The following is a 21,276-nucleotide window of genomic DNA, read 5'->3' on the forward strand; positions in this document are numbered from 1 at the left end:
TGTGGGAGGAGCCAAACCAAAGGTGAGACAGGCCTTGCGGGAGGCTCTAAAAAGCTTCAGGCAACCAAAAATGACAACTAAGATTTTGACATGGAATGTTAACGGACTGAACTCTCCACAGAAAAGAAAGAAAATATTTCATTATCTTAAGCAGTTTAAGAATGACATAATTTGCTTGCAAGAAACTCATATCAAATCAACCGATCAAAAATATTTGTTTAACCCCAAACTGGGCCAACATTTTGCGACCTCAGCCATGGAAAAGAAAAATGGCATAGTAGTATATTTAAGAAAAGACATTAAAGCTGAGCTAATTGAAGCAGATCCCTTTGGAAGATATATTGCATTAGATTTAATCTTAGAAGGGAAAAAGACGTTACTATTGGGAATTTATGCTCCAAATCAACAACAAGATGGATTTTATAGAAACCTCCATGCTAAATTAGTACAGTGGGATTTTGAGTCTTGTATATTAATGGGTGACTGGAATGGCGTGATCGACACCAAAAGAGATAAGAAGACAGCTCGACCGAACACCAAATTTCGAGCTAAGTTACCCAAACCCTTTTTTGACATGCTGGACGACTTTGAATTGCGAGACGCTTGGCGCGAGAGGCATGCAGAAGAATATGACTTTACCTTTTTTTCCAATAGACATCAATCTCTTTCAAGGATTGATTTTATACTAATTACAAATGATTTACTTTGTAGGGTGAAGAAGATAAAGATTATGGCGAGAGTTCTTTCAGACCATAATCCAGTCTGGATGGAATTGGGAAGGGTAGCCCAGGCAAGAAGGTCCTGGAGGTTGAATGAAAATTTATTTAGATATGAAAAGTATGTTAATGATTGTAAAAAATTGCTATCGGAATATTTTGTCTTCAATATGAACAAGGGTACATCTTTGGAATATGTATGGGATGCAAGCAAAGCGTATATGAGAGGAGTATTAATTAATATAAATAAAATACATAGATACAAACAAGGGCAAAAACGAAAAGAATTGGAAGAGGAAATTAAAGGGAAAGAGTCAGAATTAACATTGAATCCAGGAGATACAAAGATTAGGGAAACAATTGCTATATTAAAATCTCAGTTTGATATGCTGATCTCTGACCAGGTAGCTACTAGTTTATTATATGCTAAACATAATACTTTCTGCAATGCAAATAAACCCGGTAGGTGGTTGGCTTATCAGATTAGAAAAAAAAGGAAAGCTCGAAATGTATCCAAATTGTGTTACAGAGGGAAGGAAGTGTTTCAACAGGAAGAGATTCAAAAGGTATTTCGGGAATTTTTTACAGAGTTGTATAAAGGGGATAAAATTAAGGACGGAGATATAGACAAATACCTAGATAAAGAGAAAATCCCCCTAGTCAGAGAAGAACATAGGCATAAGCTGAACCAACCTATAACCTCTGGGGAAATTTTGCAGGCAATTAAACAATTAAAGTTAGGGAAAGCACCAGGTACAGATGGTTTAACAGCTGTTTATTATAAATATCTACAGTTAGAAATGGTAGAACCCCTCAGAGAACTATTCAATAAAATTCAATCGGGAGGGAAAGTGCCTCCCTCGTGGAAGACTGCGTTCATATCGTTGATACCCAAAGAAGATCAAGACCTTACCCAACCAAAAAATTACAGACCTATTTCATTACTCAATGTAGATTATAAATTTTTTACTAAAATATTAGCAAATAGGCTAATGGGGGTAACTCAGCAACTGATACATACCGATCAAACTGGTTTTATACAGGGCAGACAGATGAAGGATAACGTTAGATTAATTATCAACGCTTTAGAATACCTGGGAAAGAACAATCAAATCCCGGCCGCATTCATATTTTTGGATGCGGAGAAAGCCTTTGATCGAGTTAATTGGCAATTCCTGCTGAAGACATTGCAAAAAATGCAGATAGGAGATGGCTTTTTACGGTCAATTGGTGCAATATATCAGCAGCAAACAGCCCAGATCATTGTCAATGGAAGTCTGACAGACTCCTTTCAAATTGAAAAAGGTACAAGACAGGGCTGTCCTCTGTCCCCATTATTGTTTATTATAACTTTGGAAATACTGTTGAATAAGATACGGGGCCTGGGCGGTCTAAAAGGGATCAAAATTAGATAGCAAGAATATAGAGTTCGTGCATTTGCGGATGATCTGGTTATAATATTGGAGCAACTGCAGGAAACTAGTAGGGTATTATTGAATACGATCAATCAATATGGTCAAGTCTCGGGATTTAAAATAAATCTAGGAAAAACCAAAATAATAGCTATAAATATGACTATCAAACAGAAGGAAGAACTGGGGGCGACGCTAAGATGTGAGGTAGTTAAAAAAGTTAAATATCTTGGAGTTAATATTTTAATCTCAAATGGGAAATTATACAAGTATAATTATGAACCACTTTGGCATAGTACACAGTTGGAGTTGAAAAGGTGGGAAAAACTGCATTTGTCCTTGCTGGGTAGAATAGCGGCAGTAAAAATGAACATTTTACCAAAATTTTTATTTCTTTTCCAAATGTTACCAATACTTAAAAGAGATGCGAATCTTCTAGAATGGCAGAAGGGTATCAACAAATTTGTGTGGGCAGGAAAGAAGCCGAGGGTAAAGATGAAAATAATGCAAGATGCACGTGAAAGAGGAGGATTGAAATTACCTAACTTAAAATTATACTATGACGCAGTGGCATTATCTGCAATTAGTGATTGGATTCATCTAACTAATGACAGAATTTTGAATATCGAGGGATATGATTTGTTATATGGTTGGCATGCTTACCTGTTATTTAACAAAAAAATGGATAAGAAATTTAAAAATCACATCTTAAGAAATGCTTTATTGCGGGTTTGGAAAAAATATCAACATAAACTAAATGATAAAGTGCCCATGTGGGCAATTCCTAGACATGCAATTGAAAATATGAATGTAGAACAAAAACTCGATAGAACCACCTATAGACAACTTCTTATCTCAGAAAGAGGGGTGATGGAACTAAAATCTTTAGAGGTACTTAAAGAAGAGAAGGTAGTTCAAACGTGGTTTCAGTATGGTCAACTACAAGCTAGGTGGAAAACAGATCAAAAAATTGGCTTTGTAAAAGTTGAGGATAATTTGTTTAAACAAATAAGAGATCAAAGCTCAATGCATATAAAGAGGATATATAATGTATTAGTACAGATGGATTCTGAAACGGAACTGATTAAGGATTGTATGATAAAATGGGCTCAGAATGTCGAGGAACCAATAATGCTTGAAACATGGGAAAGAATCTGGGTAAGAAATGTGAAATTTACACAAGCACAAAACTTGAGAGAAAATTTTTATAAGATGTTTTATAGATGGCACCTAGATCCTAAAAAGCTTGCCTCTATGTATCCAAATGTTCAACCTAAATGTTGGAGATGTGGTTCTTGTGATGCTACATATTTTCATATATGGTGGACATGTCGTAATGTTAAGGCATTTTGGATAAAAATATGGTGGATCCTGCAAAACATCTTCAAAAGAAGGATAAAATTTACCCCCCAGTTGTTTTTACTGGGTATATGCATTGATTTTACAGTAGCAGAGACTAATTTGATCCTGTATTTAATAACGGCAGCAAGACTCTTGGTGGCGCAGTATTGGAAGAAGAAAGATTTACCTATAATTCAAGAATGGACTTTGAAAGTTATGAACTTAGCCGAAATGGCCAAAATCTCAGCATATCTCAAAGAACATTCAAACAAGAGATACAAAAGAGACTGGAAAAAGTGGATTGATTACATAAAAAGTAAATATGGGACTAAAAAACTCCAGATAGCTTATGCTTAGTATCAGTAATAATTTAAATTGTTTTAAAATTGGGTAACAGTAAGAAGCTGAGTTCAATGTAGAGATATTTCAGACTGTGATTGTTCAAAAATTATACCACGTATGGTCTTTGGGAAGTCGGGGGGAGGGAAGGGAGGTGGGGATTTGGGGGGAGGGGGAGGGGGGAAATACAATATGTGTTAAGAAAAATAAATAAATAAAAAAAAATTGTAAAAAAAAAATGAAATCAATATAAACACTAAATAGCAATAAAATGCAAATACTATACAACATTAAAAACTAAATGGGTAAGGATATTATTTACATCTCTTGCATAGTAAAATATCAAAAAGGTAATTTTATCTCCTTCTGAAAGAATTATTTGAGAGGGTAGCAATATAATTAGTGATTAAAATGTTGGATCAAGTTTCAAAACCCCTTTGAGTCAAAAAAAGGTCAATGAACGGCTTTACACCTATCACTCTCTTTCAGCCCAACTGACTTTACAAGGTTTGAGGGGAGGGGTTTGATAAAAATCATCCAACTTTTTTTCTTTAAAAAAGCTACCAAGCATATGATGGGGGGGGGGGCAATGTGGTCAGATGACAACTCTCACAATTCTTAATATTCACCATCATGCAAGAGCTACTGAGAACCACGTTCATAAAAATATGCAGGCACTTCTAGCATAGGGTATTGCCGGCTGAAACTATGCCATCACTTAGACCCAGGAAGTACTCAGAAGCCATTGAAAAAAAAAATATTGTGACATCAATCAATGCATTTTTATATTAGCTGTCATTTTTAGAGATTTCAAGCCCAGCATCACAAAAGGACAACGCAAGAGTCATTTAATGAGAGGCAATTAACATGTGGATCATTATAATCATCTCTTTTTCTCCATCCTCCAGAAAAAAAGGACCAGCACACCATATGGAACTTGGCCGCAACTATTCAGGCATTCAGTGACCTAAACGCAAAAAATATGATTGGATATACTATCTATTGCTTCCTATAATTGCCTGCAATCAGATATAGTGCCTGTTTTGAAATAGTGTCAGACCCTCCCTATCCCTCTCCTCTACACTCCATCCCATTTATTAATAATAACACAAGCTTTTATCAAATTAACTGGACTAATCATAACAGGTGTGAATCATTATCTCTTTCAGGTTTCCTAGATTAATACCACTAGCCAGTTTCAATTTATTTCGGAGCATACATTCAATTTCCCCCCCGTTTGTTAAGACACTGGTATAAAATCTTTTAAAAAACCACATCTTTTCACATTAGGTTTTGGAATTAAACAATTTACATTTATGGAAGGCGGTGTGATTTTAATATTTTTTGATTTCTGTGTACCACCCAAGGACTTTGATAGTTGACAGTTCAGAAGTTATAGAAGAGCAGGCAGAGCTGGGGTTAGAGTTAAACATGTTATAACTTAGGGTCCTTATGTCACCACAAATGATCCAGTTCCAAATCCCCTTGAATTCCTTTGGTCAATTTAGTGCTGACCATTAATTTGCTATATTCTTGTATATATACTTGAATAAATCTTCTGTACTCAACTTAATGTATGGCCCTGACTCTTTGCACCTGGCAGACATCGTCTTCAGACAGACTTGAAAGAACTTCTGTCTTCAACTCCGGAAGGCATCATAAGACATTACTGTACTATGGGGTCAAGGGCTCATTCAGAGAATTTTCACATGACCTCAATGATCACTTAATTGATTTTGTTATAGCTTAGCATAACAATAGTATGCACATTTTAGACATAGCTAGTCTAGTTAATAATCCTTATTCAACAATCTTGGTTAATCAATCCAACACCTACAATGATATCTGAACCAGGCAACACAGGGGATTTTTATTATTATTATTTTATTGCTGAAAGTCCAAGAAGAAATAGCAATTCAGTTGATTCTCTTCTGCATTATTCACTGGGAACAATTTATTGTTTTTCCTTCCTTCTCTCTCTCTCTCTCTCTCTCTCTCTCTCTCTCTCTCTCTCTCTCTCTCTCTCTCTCTCTCTCTCTCTCTCTCTCTCTCTCTCTCTCTCACACACACACACACACACACACACACACACACACACACACACCGGCAAATGACACAGTCTTAAACAGTACCATCATCATCACTACAATGTCCATTAGAAGACATGAATCATGATTTTAATCTCTCTTCCCTTTTGGATTCGTATTTCTCTCTTTTTCTCTTTTTAATCAGCTCTTTTTCATATCCCTACTGAACTGGCAAGCTATTCTACAAGGTTTACGTATATTTCACCCTGCCTCCCAAACCCCCCTTCTGCCTCATTATTCATCTTATAGTAGCATGTGCTCAGCAGGCTTTCTAACTAATGAACAGCTTGTGTGTGGGGGGTTTTTTTGGCCATTTTTTTTATCCCTCTAGCATCTCCTGTCCATCCAATTAATAGATCCATAGTGATTTCAGCTGAGATAAGAATCAAGTGGTCTCTTGTTTACAGCAGCTTCTTCTTCTTCTCTTTCTCAATTTTTTTATATTTTTTTTATCAATGCATCTAAACAGCAATCCCAGCAGCACAGATGCACCTCTAGACTTTTGGAGAATAAATATATCACAGCACAGATGGAGCTGCTGGCCTGGAACTTTCACTCTGAGCATCCACCTAAAACTTGTCATTAAAGCAAGCAGTGCTGCTTCTCTAGCTGTGCTCTTGTGTGGAGAAAGAAAGCTGTCCTGCCACAATGGAGGAGGCAACAAAAATTCCTGGCTTGAACAGATCTCCCCCATCCTCCGTAGACCTTGTAACAAGCAGCACCCTGGACTCAATCTCTCTTTAGAAAGAGAAAAAAAATGACAGCTTCATGGTATTACCCGTTTCATACACAGAAGAGCTTCACATCACCTGCTGAAAAGGACATAAAATGGGTCATTTTGGGTTGTGTTTAGTATAACTGCCTAGCCATTGTAGTTAGTCGTTAATATACATTGAATTATGGCTTAGCATCATAGCAGTAGCAATCACACTTAGACTTATATATTGCCCTATAGTGCTTTACAGCAGGGGATCCTCAATTACCTCCAATAGACCGATTAGATCCCACAGATTAGGCCTCCTCCGAATTCCATCCGCCGGCCAATGCCGACTGGCGACCACCCGGAGGAGAGCCTTCTCTGTGGTTGCTCCGACCCTCTGGAATGAGCTCCCCATGGAGATTCAAACCCTCACCACCTTCCAGGCCTTCCACAAAGCCCTTAAAACCTGGCTGTTCTGACAGGCCTGGGACTAAAGAGCTTTTGCCCCCCCCCCCTCAAATGGTATGGTTGTTGTGTGCTTTTAAATTGTGTATTGTTCTGTTCGTCTTTTTTATTCCTTATCTGTACCCCTTCCCTTGACTTGGATTGTGAGCTGCCTTGAGTCCCCTTCGGGGAAAAGGGCGGCATATAAATGAAATAAATTCAATTCAATTCAATCTGTGGGCTACAGCCTATTGCTGGGCTGCGGCCTACCCCCCAACCAAGGGCTGGCGCTTGCAGCCCCACTCGGGTGAGTGGCAGATGCCAGCATTTACAGATGAAGCTGTGAATGCACACACATGTATCTGCCCTTCACAGAAAACCATCCCCTCTTCTCCCCTTGTGCCAGGCCGACAACCTGGAAAGGTTAGGGAACACTGCTTTACAACATTCTCTGAGATGTTTACTATTGAGGGCATATTGCCCCCCAACAATCTGGGTCCTCATTTTACTCAATTTTGGAAGGATGGAAGGCTGAGTCAATCGTGAGCCTCTTTGGGATTGAACTTCAGGCTGCGGGCAGAGTTTGCCTGCAATACTGCATTTAACTACTGTGCCAACAGCTTCCTCCTCATGTATGAAGTCAACTCTTCAACAATACAAGGTTGTGAAAACCATGGATTAGCATCACGTGGGAACAAGATCATTGGCAATCAGGAGGGATTAAAGGGGGAGCAAACAGTTAAATGGGGTGATGCTGTGTTATTTGAAACAACTTTTAATGGAGTTGTAGCAGCACTGTAACAACTGCTAAAATCATATCCCTTCAGAGTTCGGACTCTGAAACAAGGAAGCAAGAATAACATTTTTTCCTAGGCTGGAAAATACTTGTATTATATTTAACTTTTCCAATGCATTTTCATTATTAGGCTGCATTAGTAATATTCTAATATGCATGAGCACCAATGGATAATTGCATTCTGGTTTTCTTATTGATTCAGATTCTTATCAAAAATGCAAACCAGGCTCCTGGTAAATTATTTTTCATAAAGGCGAAAACAAAATTATCTTCCACTCCCTACAGTCACATTTGGAAATGTGAGTAATCTATAAAGAGGCAGTTTTTCTGCCCACCTCTGAACATCCAACTGAGATTTCCTTTCTAAAAGGATATAATGTAATCAAAGGCCATTTGAAAAAGGAGATGTGTAATCAAAGGCTATTTGAAAGGTCCCCAAACCAGCCAAATTGCTGACTGAAATGGAGCTGAAATAACACATAGACCTGATCAGTCTCAACATGTTCCAACACATTCTAGCCATCTACCTTCAAATCAAGTATCAATTGAATAGGGTGAAAGAAACATTGTCAAAGAATCAGAGAAGCCACGTGGTTCGGTGTTCATAGTTTCTTTATGAATTATATGGATGTCTTGCCTTATCAGAATATATGCCACAGTTATCAATGTACACTATATTGCCAAAAGTATTCGCTCACCTGCCTTTACTCGCATATGAACTTATATTGGCTCCCAATAGATGTTCAGGTGCAATTCAAGTTTCCTGGTTATTGCCTTTAAAGCTTTAGATACCATAGAACCAAGCTACTTGCAGGACTACCTGCTCCCCTCAACCTCTGCCTGCCACATGCCACGTGCTCCAGATCTCTGCTGACTGATGTCTAATGGATGTTGTTACAAATTCTCCACCCAATACTCATATTAATACAGAACAGATAAATGAAAACCAGTCTGATAAAATCCAGACTAAGTATAATTAGCACAAAGAATAATGAAAAAAAGTCATTAATTTGGAGAAGTCACGTTATAACTGATATGCATCTGTAGGATAATAAAAATGAATGAAGCATGGAGTAGACTAAGGAAATATCTAGCCACATTATGAGCACTAATGCAGTGTCAGTGACTCAACAATGAATCCAAAGGGGGAAAAAATACTAACAGCAATTCAGTTGGGAAGACATAATCACAGGTTAAATACTGTAAGTTCATATGCGAGTAAAGGCAGGTGAGCGAATACTTTTGGCAATATAGTGTATCTTCTGTGACAAAACCACAGCCCTTTTCCGGTGCTTTCTGGCAAAAGAATGCCAGAAATGAGTTAATAAGTTCATCAATAAGAGAAAAATGTTACGTTGTGTTGGTTAGGTCAAACTGGCAAATGTGCTTAGAAAAATGGGAATTCTAGATTATTTCATTGTCTTATGAGAAACCTATATACAGGTCAGAAAGCCATCATCCAAACAAAACATGGTGAAATAAACTGGTTCCAGGTTGACAAAGGAGTGTGAGAAGGCTGCATACTCTCTCCCCTTATTTATTCAACCTATTCAGAGTAAGTATATATATATATATATATATATATATATATATATATATATATATATATATATATATATATATATATATATATATATATATATATATATATATACACACACACATACACACACACACACACACACACACACATATATATATACATACATAGATATATATATATACATATATACATATATACATATATATACATATATATACACATATATACACACACGCACACACATATATATATATATATATATATATATATAGGGAAGCTTGACTGATAGAAGATGAGCATGGTTTTAAAATTGGAGGAACAAATATCAATAACCTGATGACACTAACCCAACAGCCAGAAACATAAAAGGATTTGCAAGCCCTAGTGCTAAAAGTCAAAGAGAACATTAAAAAATCAGATTGAAATAAAATAAGGAGAAGATCAAATTAATGACAACAGGTAGAACAACCAGCCTTAGAATGGATAGTTTCTGCCTTTTAGAATCCGCCATCAACAGCAATGGAAAAAGTCAGGAAATAAGCCAGTAGCACTTGGAAGAGTAGCCAGGAAGGCCTTGCAAAAAATATTCAAACAGTCAAAATATATCTTGTGTGACAAACCAACAGCACTTTTCAAGTGCTTTTTAGGAGAAGAGCAGACTGAGCTTGAAGGCAAAGTTAAATGGACTATCAATATGGAGTCACTATATTGGCACAAAAGCCCCAAATCCAAACCCCCATGAATTCTGTTGACCCTTATCTAGCGACAATTTAGCTCTGACCATTAGTTGCCTAGATTCATTTGTGCAGGTAGCAGTAATAAACTCTTCTGTGCTTTGAACTCAACAAATGTTCCTGGTTATTTGCACCTGCAGCTTTCTAGTAAAGGAAACCAAATCCAGGGGGTATAGCTCATGGTGTATCTTGCCACTAGGAAAAATGGCGATCTTACAAAAGCAGGAGATTGGCATGATTGGGGGCCTGGAAATTCACCAAGTACTGATATGAACACCTTTATACATGACTTATTTATATCAAGCTCCTGTAAGCAATTTTTTTTTTTCTTTAGAGTAGTGAATAGCTCTCCTTCACAATTAGATAGATCTTAGGTTTAGTTGCAACATCAACCATAAAATCCAGTGCATATTTCAAAGCATTTTGAAAACATCTAGTCAGGACTAAAATATATATATATATATTTATTTATTTATCAGCACAAATATAACAAATGTAACAAAAAGGCAACAGTAAAAAATATTGGGTTTCTGTCTGGATGGTCTCTTGTGACGAGCCGAAGGACAGAGAATGGAAGTGTGACCTTCCTCCCATATTTGGGCATACCAGGGGTTGTGACTTTAAATATATACCTTTCACCCTGGCCTGGCTGATAAGGAGTCGAGCTCTGTAGCTCAATGGTTAACACATCTGCCTAAGAGGCAATAGAGCACAGGTTTGATTCCCAGCAAGGGTATGGCTAGCTGATGAGAGCTAAATAGCTTGAAATAGATCTATACTAGTCTCCCTTTATTTATTTATCAGCACAAATATAACATACATACATACATACATACATACATACATACATACATACATACATACATACATACATATATATATATATATATATATATATATATATATTCCATGCATCAATCTTTTAAGCAAATGGTTTGGAAGGGTTGTCTGTGTGCTTTTGCTTTAAATTGTTGCAGTCAATTGCTATTCCTTATGGAAAACCCAAATCACAAGATATTTGCAAGGCAAACCATATATTCTGCCCTTTCTTAATTCTCCATGGTCATTGAACCTCATGAAATAAAAGTGTAACAGACTTTATGTGAAATGCAAGGGACCTTATTTCTCACCTCTGCTGAAGGAACTCCCTCTGGTGGCCGACAATGCAGCACAATCATTCCTTCAATTGGGACTTCCTTGCCCTGGGGGTCTTGTTCAAAGTTTTTGCGTAAATCTGTAAAGAAGAATTTGCAAGGGTTAATCACTCCAAACAAGGTCAACCGTCTCTTGCAGGAAGCGCAAATGTTGGATTTAGGCACTAAGCCATCCTATTCTCCAAAGCACCTGAAAGCAGGACAAGAGACAATGGATGGAAACTAGTCAATGAGAGAAGCAACCTAGAACTAAGGAGAAATTTCCTGACAGTTAATCAGCGGAACAACTTGCCTCCAGAAATTGTGAATGCTTCAACACTGGAAGTTTTTAAGAAGAGATTGGACAACCGTTGGTCTGAAATGATATAGGCCTTCCTGCCTGAGCAGGGGATTGGACTAGAAGACCTCCAAGAGTTGATTATGTAATCTGTATATGGGCTTGTTTAGTTTTTGTTATATATGCAAATGTTCCCTGTTACCAGCTCTCTGATTGGCTGGTCATTTGACAGTTGCTTTGGGCTCGAGTATAAATACCCTGACAGTTGCAGGGACGTTTTGAATCGCTTGTCATCTCACAATAAACATCTTATTCTCTGATTCCATGGCTCCTGCGTCTTTCCCTCAAACATATTCAACAGTTTTGGCTTGATGTAATGTGTCCATTGCTAGTATTCTTAGTAAGACACAGCTTATACCTCAGAGTGTTTCTTAACCCAGTAAATTGTCAGTGAGTCAACAAGTTATATTATATTACAAGCTGATCAGAAATAGCTATATGAGATGGGTGACTATATGAATTGATTAAATAAATAAATATTCATAGGTAAACAAGCCAAGCTTTAGCATATGTCAGCCATTCCAGATAAATCAGACTGGAAACACAACCGCATGAGCTAATTCTACTTTACTATAAGGCTACATTAACAGATTCTTGCAAGTCTTAAGGCACAAACGTCCCACTGCCACTTTTAAGCATCTGCTGAATGGTCCTTCCTAAGTTTCTTTTTGTGAGGTTTAACCATGGGAACACCCCCTTCTCTTGTCTAATTGTTTCCTAGGCATCATCTCTTTGCCTCATTCCCCAAGGTCATTCACCCATTTCATTACAACGTAATGTTTGAATCTTGCAAAAATTAACATTGGGAAATTAACATTATGGGAAGCCTTATAGCAATAGCAATAGCAGTTAGACTTATATACTGCTTCATAGGGCTTTCAGCTCTCTCTAAGCGGTTTACAGAGTCAGCATATTGCCCCCAACAACAATCCGGGTCCTCATTTTACCCACCTCGGAAGGATGGAAGCAGAGGTGGGTTCCTACCAGTTCGCACCAGTTCGGTAGAACCGGTTCGTCAAATCTACCAAACCGGTTAGAAGAGGTTCCACCAGAAAGCAGGCCACACCTACAGAAGAGGTTCCAAAAATTTTTGAAACCCAACACACACACACACACACACACACAGAAAGAGAAAGAAAGGAAGAAATAAAAAAAAGAAAGAAAAAGCGAGAGATGAAAGAAAAAAAGGAAAAAGGGACAGAGAGACAAAAGGAAGGAAAGAGAGAGAGAAAGAAAGAAAGAAAGAAAGAAAGAAAGAAAGAAAGAAAACACATGGCCGGCAAGCCACTCCCACCAGGTCACATGGCCGGCAAGCCACTCCCACAAAGGAGGCCACACCCACAGAGTAGGTTCGGAAAAAATTTGAAACCCACCACTGGATGGAAGGCTGAGTCAACCCTGAGCCGGTGAGATTTGAACAGCCGAACTGCAGAACTGCAGTCAGCTGAAGTAGCCTGCAGTGCTGCATTTAACCACTGCGCCACCTAGGCTCTACAGCTTACAGCCTTACAGCTGACGTATTGTACACATGAGAAATATAAGAATAATATTTACATTTTAAGGTCCCACCTCTTTTTAAAGAAATTCACACCGATATACAGTATGTTTATTTAGTGTGTATTTTGTTTATCAACTGTTTGCAGTTATGATTGTAATTTTTTAAAAAAGTAATTTATGGCCAATCCCTTGCATTTACAACCTATGCATTTTTTTAAAGCAAAGTAAGGCTGAAGTCAGATCATAACCCCAGTCTCAGTTTTACTCAGTGGATACTCCACTTAACAACCAAGTTGCCAGCCCCAATTGTGATCACTAAATGAAGACAGCTTATATGCAACAATTTTCCCAGCACGTTCCAAAAATTGATTAAGCAGAAATGAATCAATCAAAACCAAGCAATGAGAATCAACCACAAGGAATAATTTTTTTTAAAGAAGTTAATACCTTTAATCTTCTAGGTTAAATAAATAGAACTTAAATTATAAAATATGTTGTTAATGTTGCATTTGAAGTACATGTTGTTAAGTCACCAGGTTCTAAGTATGGTAGGAAAATCTATTTTTCTAGCAGTTGTGTATTTTTATCAACTGCCAGACATTTGCAAATATGATAAATATAAAAAAAATTAAACATTGATGTTATATATGTTGACAACAGCAATATTACTTTATGCACGCAAATGGAAGGATGTAGAGATGGCTAAATTGATTACTTTGATAAAAAAAACAAACAAGTACTTTTGTTTCTACTTGGAAACCACTTCTGTAATGTGCTTGTGTTGTTATAGAAATTGCTACTTTATACTACTACGTATAAGTAAAAACTTGAGGTTCAATGTTACTTCTTATTCTACTGCATCAAAGGGAAGCAGAAATCAATGGCTTTTCTTTCTTTTTCCCTTCTCTCTACACTTTTCTCTTGAAAAAGCACTTTGGAGGATGGACACCTGGCTCTTCCTCTGGCCTTGGCAATTTAATAATTATTTAAACTACTCTACTTACTTAACCCAAAATATATTGGAGAGATAGCAAGCTGGGAGAACCAGCTTGCACAGAACGTTGCCTCAAGGATTATATTATAATGAAAAGGTTAAATGATTCCAAACTAATAGGAATCTGACTCAAATGAGACATTGATTGAAGTCTTTGAATGTCAGAATTGATCAATAAGCATAGATCTGTTATTTGACATAGAAGGAAGCTCCATTATGGACAATGGGGTCGAGCAAGAAAACAGGTATTTATTTATCCCTAAGAATATAACAAAAAGCTCAACAACCAATAAGTTAGTTCTAATGGACTGAAGGGAAGCTAATTAGGAATAATCAGATTTTGGACTAGGCTGCATATCTTTCAAATCTGGAAACTGATTTAAGTCCTTCTTCCCCCGCAGAAAGGCTGAAGCTATCAGAAAATATTTCCTACTGCATTTGGATGCTTTTCAAAGAGATGCTATCTTCTTTTCCTCCCACTCATTCACATCTGCTTGGCTTACACACTCTCTGATTTTTTTTCTTTAAATGAAAAGCAGAGCTGTGTTTAGCAGATAATTTTTGAGAAAAAAATAATCTTTTTTTCCCCAATTACATGAGCATCAAATAAATAAATAATAAAGTATGTGCATTGGCAGTACATGTATTAAATATGCCTCTCTACCCTGATTTCCTCCAGATGTTTTGAGACTATGGCTCCCCAAATTCTCAGCTAGCTTGGCTGAGATGATTGCAAATAACAATGAGCCATATCTATATCTATATATCTATATATCATCTATATATCTATATATTATCTATATATTATCTATATATTATCTATATATCTATATATCTATATATCTATATATCTATATATCTATATCTATATATCTATATAGCTATATAGCTATATAGCTATATAGCTATATAGCTATATTGCTATATAGCTATATATCTATATAGCTATATAGCTATATAGCTATATCTATATAGATATAGATATAGATATAGATTAGATATAGGTATAGGTATAGGTATAGGTATAGGTATAGGTATAGGTATAGGTATAGGTATAGGTATAGGTATAGGTATAGGTATAGGTAGATGTAGATGTAGATGTAGATATAGATAACAAGCAACCAGCTTTCATTCGTGTCCTTTTTGTCCATTGCTAAATCTGTTTGTATTGATTAAAGGGTTCCTATGTGGACAAAAGATCAAGATCTAATGAACATTGTAAACAATGGAATGTGCTGAAATGGGTAAATTGACATTTGAAATTAGAGAACAAGAAGATGAACAATTTTATAAGATGTGGAACGTGTTCTATCAATGGATACAATTATCATTAATCTTGAATTGTAATATTAGAATGGGATAGGAGATGCCATAAAGACATATTACTATTATATAGATTATATAGATTTATAACAATGTAATGGAATATTGGTATATATATATATGAATTGAATATCTAGAATATTTTATTTAAAATGAAGAAATAATAATTGTAGTTGAACATATGAGACACAATGATAAAGATGTATTTATATACATTTGATAGATATTTTATGATTTTACATACAATTGAAAGTAATGATATACAAATATAAAATGTTGGTGAACCTTTTTTTATATATACTGCAAAAAATACCAGAATAAGATAGGTGATACTATAAAGATATTAAATAGATTTATAATGATATAACAGATAGTTGGCATATATATGAATTTAAGTTTTAGAATACATGTCTAAAATGAAGGAATTATAAGAGTAAACTGAATATATGATTTACAATGGTAACAATGTACTCATGTATATTGGATTGATAATTGCTGATTTTATATACAATTGAAAGTGGTGATGCACAAATGTTTGTGACCAAACGACATGCTAAACACATATGTAATTGATGATATTTTTATGTTATATGTATGTTTGTTTAAAATATATATACACACACACAAATTCACACATACACAGACACACAGACACACATACACAGACACAGACACACACATATATACATATACATATATAAATGTGTGTGTATGTATGTATATATATGTGTGTGTGTGTGTGTGTGTGTATGTATGTATGTATTTATATATATAAATGTAAATGTAAATGTAAATGTAAATGTATGTATGTGTGTATGTGAATGTGTATGTGTATTTGTGCTGATAAATAAATAAAGGGAGACTAGTATAGATCTATTTCAAGGTATTTAGCTCTCATCAGCTAGCCATACCCTTACTGGGATTCGAACCTGGGCTATATTACATATTAGGCAGACGTCTTAGCCATTAAGCCACAGGCCTAAGCACAAATAAAACACAAATATAACAAAGGCAACAGTAAAAATATTGGGTTTCTGTCGTGATGGACTCTTGTGACGAGCCGATTGACAGGGAATGGAAGCAGTTAGCTTCCTCCCATAATTGGGGCATACCAGGGTTTGTGACTTTAAATATATACCTTTCTCCCTGGCTCAGCTGATAACAGATCAGAGCCTGTGGCTTAATGGCTAAGACGTCTGCCTAATATGTAATATAGCCCAGGTTCGAATCCCAGTAAGGGTATGGCTAGCTGATGATGAGAGCTAAATAGCTTGAAATAGATCTATACTAGTCTCCCTTTATTTATTTATCAGCACAAATAACACACACACACACACACACACACAAACACACAAATGTATGTATGTATGTATGTATGTATGTATGTATGTATGTATGTTATATTTGTGCTGATAAATAAATAAAGGGAGACTAGTATAGATCTATTTCAAGCTATTTAGCTCTCATCAGCTAGCCATACCCTTGCTGGGAATCAAACCTGGGCTATATTACATATTAGGCAGACGTCTTAGCCATTAAGCCACAGGTTCGAGATATATATATATATATTTGTAAAGGACTCAACAAGGAATATAAATGATGCCAATAATATAAGATTCAAGAAGAGTCTAAAAAAGGGATGCAACAGTATACTGCAAATTGATAGTTCAAATATTAGAGAAATTATAGATTTTACATCAAGAATCCAACTCAAGGTCATTTGTTGTTCTACACAGAATTTAACCCCTATTTCTGAGACTCTCGAGTGGGATTTCAGTGTCATATGATTGTTCAGTCTAATGCTAACACTTTTTAGAAAAAATTGACCTACTCAGATGGAATCATCTGGAGGTTGATCTCCAAGACATCATGGAATGAATTGCTACTCTCATGAAGCTGTCTAGAATGCATGGTAACTGAGTTCATGTATTTTCGAGTTCATGACTTGTGTGAAGCCAAGCAAACTATATATTTTTTAGGATAGGTGAATAAACAGATAAATTGAAGTTTATAATGTAAATTCATGTCTGCATGAATAGAAAGGACACTGTAACCTTGGAGCAACCTTGAGAATGTAAAGAGAATTGCTATTTTATTAAAAAAGGAAATATCCTTAAATTATTTATTCTGTTATTCTACAAAACTCAACTAAGTATTCCTTAACAGACTATTAGTATTATTATTAAGATAATAACATTTACTGCAGCAGAAATTTTGTTAGGCAAAAGAACAGGAAACTATTCCAGTAGCAAATGTCATGTCAAAGTAGCTTCACGGTATAAGACAGCTTAATCGACCCACTTGCTTCAATAAATTTTTTGTTCTCTTCACGCTTCCATGTTCAGCAAGAAAATTCATAGTCCAGAAAAAAGAGTCAATAAAAATTCAATTCTAAATAATATGTGTTTGCAGCCTTGCAAAACTGAGGAATTATCATCTCTGTCAATGTAATGGCAGTTAATGCAATGAAATGAAAATAATTTATACATGCCAAACAAATCAGCCAATGAAAAATCACAGCCATTAATAAAAATCACGAAGTCAGTGTCCCATCATATCAGTTTAGCTATGTTTTCTATTTACGATAGTGCTATTAATTGGGTATCCTTAAAAAAAAACACCCTTGGAAATAAACACACAGAAAGGGGAATGTGTGAAAGGCAGCCTAGTACAGATTCAATCACATTCTGATCCTTTACTTATAGCATACTCCATGCATATATACAGAAAATGTTTTCAGCTATTAAAAATGCACTGCATTTGTAGTCCTAATTTCAGTAATTCAAGCAATACAATGGATAGAAGGATTGGGGGGCATAGGGTGAAGTGGAGTGGAGTGCCATTTTGTATGTTATAGAGATTGCTGAATGAAGAGTTGAAAAAAATGGGCTAAGGTCATAAATTTGTTTGGTTCTGGCTTTGGGTAATGGGTGAACCATGGTACTGTATTTTGAAAACAAGGGTTATGGCTTAGTATCTTATTCAACATCCCATGTTCAAAGCTAGTGATATGTGAACTCCAACTTTTAATAAAGACAGTTCAGTTTATTTATTTTTGTCTTTGACCTGCCTAAAATGTAAATTGAACACTAATAAAACAATCACAGAATTCATTCTGTACATATAGAGTTAGTGTCAATAAAGTAAATTATATTTACCACAAAGTATTTAGGAGATTATAATCTATAAATTGGAAACTACAAGTGAACAAATCTAAGAATCGAACATCTATGGCATGCACTACTATTACATACAGTAAAACAGCAATCAGTCTAAAATCTATATATCCAATAAATTTAGGAATATAAAAATTATGCAGCAGTATAAAATGTATTTATTTAATGTAATTTAAAATAACCTTATCTGTAATCCTAACACTACAATAATATCCAATCAGTTTAAACAAATAAACAAATGACTAACCTCATTATAATTACATGGAAAGGTTTATATCAATAGATTAGGTACTAATATTAAAATATAAATATGTAGAATGTATACTCCAAGTGATTTTTATAGAGAATCAATGTCTAGCATATTCTATAAATTCATTCACAAAATTGGGCTCCATTATACATAATGGCATTGTTCAAAAATAATAAATGTGTACAGAAGTGGTTTGTTTGGCCTTTTGAGTAAAGGGTGAATGAACATTCTGAAATGCCTGGAAGAGTCTGATTATTGCTGATGGAGCAATAATAAAGCATGATGGAGGAGGAGGAAGGACTGGATTCTTTAGGCATAAGCTAAAAAGGTAGATTTTCCTCTGTCTACTTTGGAAACATTAGAAACAGAGTATTTCACATATGGTAATAGACACAGAGGTGTATAAAAGCATGGAGGCATGCACAGAGAAAACAAACAGGAAGTTTTTTTCTCCCACTCTCAAAACAATAGGAGCAAGGGCTGATTCGATGGGAAGTTCTCCAGCTGGACAGATGAGGGAGGTGTGAGCTCTGAAGAGTCTCACATGAACTGTGTCTGACAAACCAATTCTGAGAACCTTTTTGGATCAGACAAAAAATTCATTGGGTTTGACAGTGGTATAGGGAAAATTGAAAAGGGGGGATGTGTCCCAACAAAAGGAAATAAAAATCAGACAAAAGATTTTATTGAGGTTGACAGAAGCATAGGGAACACTGTAGAGGGGGGTTATGCCCCCAACAAAGAGAAATACAAAATATTTCACTGGGTTTGATAGTGGCTTGGGGAAAATTGATGAGGGTGGACATGTCAAAACAAAGAAAAGGGAGAAGACAGGAATTGAGAAATGGGACAAAAGACTTACTAGGGAAAAAAATCAGGTAATTAAAATCTGTTATATGGGAAATACAAAGCTGAGATATGTTGTTTACTCCTATACATAATAATAAAATTGAGCTGCTAACTGATTGAATATGATAATGGAAAGATAATTAAATAGAAGTTAAAATATATGGAATAGGGGCAAATATGAAACTGTTATAGGGAAAATGTAAAGCAGAGGTATGTGATTCACTTTTATACATAATAATTAAACTGAATTGATAATTTATTGAATATGACATTGGAAGGACAAATAAGTATGGGTTAAATATATATGAAACATGGATGCCTATAGAACTCCTAAGGTGATGAACAAAGTGAGATGTGTATTGCTTGTTATTCTATATAGTAGGTTAATGGAATTGTAATAAACATGGAACAATAAGGATTGTTATTTAATGATAATTAAGGGTAACCTAAGCCAAGATATGGAAAAATGTAGAGGGAACATGGAATATACCTTCAATGGGAAATTATTGAGATTACAAAGACAGAATCACAATTTTGGGGTATGTAAAGATGCATAATTATATAAATATAATGATGAGAATAGCTGGGAATTGTAACCAGGTCTACATCTCACCTAAAAATAGACTGGAGGAGGGTTTAAAAATACAATTACAATATGTATACTTGGAGTTGATGGTAAGACGAATTGATGTAAACAGTTAATAATATAATAAGATGTTGGTTATGTAATAGTATACATGTGGCTATATGTTATGAAAATGAAAAAAAAAACCTTTATATATATATAAAAACAATAGGAGCAAGGATCATTATTTGAATCTGACAGGAAAAAAGATTCAGGAAAGATAAAAGTCTTTATCACACAACAAAAATTTGGATTCATTGAACAAGACAAAATCCTTTCTAATTACCCATCTTGGATAGGTTTCAAAGAGGTTACATTGCGTGGGCTCCTGTTTGTCAGCACCTGGCTGACCACTTGACAAACCAAATGCTAAACTAAGATTGATGTTGGCTTGGCCCATCAAGGCCTTTCTTACATTCTTATGAGATAATTTTTACCTAAAAATGGTCTAAAAAGTGCAACCCTGTTATTATCCACTGTAGATATACCGTTCTGAAGAACTGAGTTAGAACTGAAGAAGTTTCTTAGATGAGAAGCGAAACATTTTCAAAGGGGAAAAAAACCAAGAAAGTCCAGTTGCCTTATTTTTTAAAAAAAGCACCTCTGGAACTCCTATGAAATCCAACACACAACAGTGATTCACCAGTATGATGCAAACTTTACCAGAAATCCAACTACTCATCTACACAGGGACACAGACAAATTATTTCTACATACAGGAATGCTACACATGTACATTGAGCTGTTATGAGATGAGTAATGCCCACCCATTTCTGGAGAGCAAAAACCACTTACAGGCAATGCGAACTGAAGCCTTCCGACTTTTGGAAGTTCCTAGGAGGCTCCAGGCAACACACTGGCACCAGTAGTCTTCAGGTCCATGAAAGTCCTCCACTTGTTGCCTTGTCACATTGATGTATGCTTCCCGAATCATCAAGCCTGAATGCGAAAGATAGAAG

The 21,276-nt window shown here is 35.7% G+C and overlaps 1 protein-coding gene across 1 annotated transcript in view; it reads right to left on the reverse strand.

The window, feature by feature from the left end:
- Positions 1-21,276, reverse strand: part of UNC5D (unc-5 netrin receptor D) — a 189,685-nt gene that overhangs the window by 146,480 nt on the left and 21,929 nt on the right. Inside the window, 2 exon segments of the mRNA XM_032229779.1 lie at positions 11,243-11,346; positions 21,113-21,256. Coding sequence (XP_032085670.1) covers positions 11,243-11,346; positions 21,113-21,256 — 248 coding nt within the window.

The sequence above is a fragment of the Thamnophis elegans genome, chromosome 13 (assembly GCF_009769535.1).
Source record: "Thamnophis elegans isolate rThaEle1 chromosome 13, rThaEle1.pri, whole genome shotgun sequence".
NCBI classification, from domain to species: domain Eukaryota; kingdom Metazoa; phylum Chordata; class Lepidosauria; order Squamata; family Colubridae; genus Thamnophis; species Thamnophis elegans.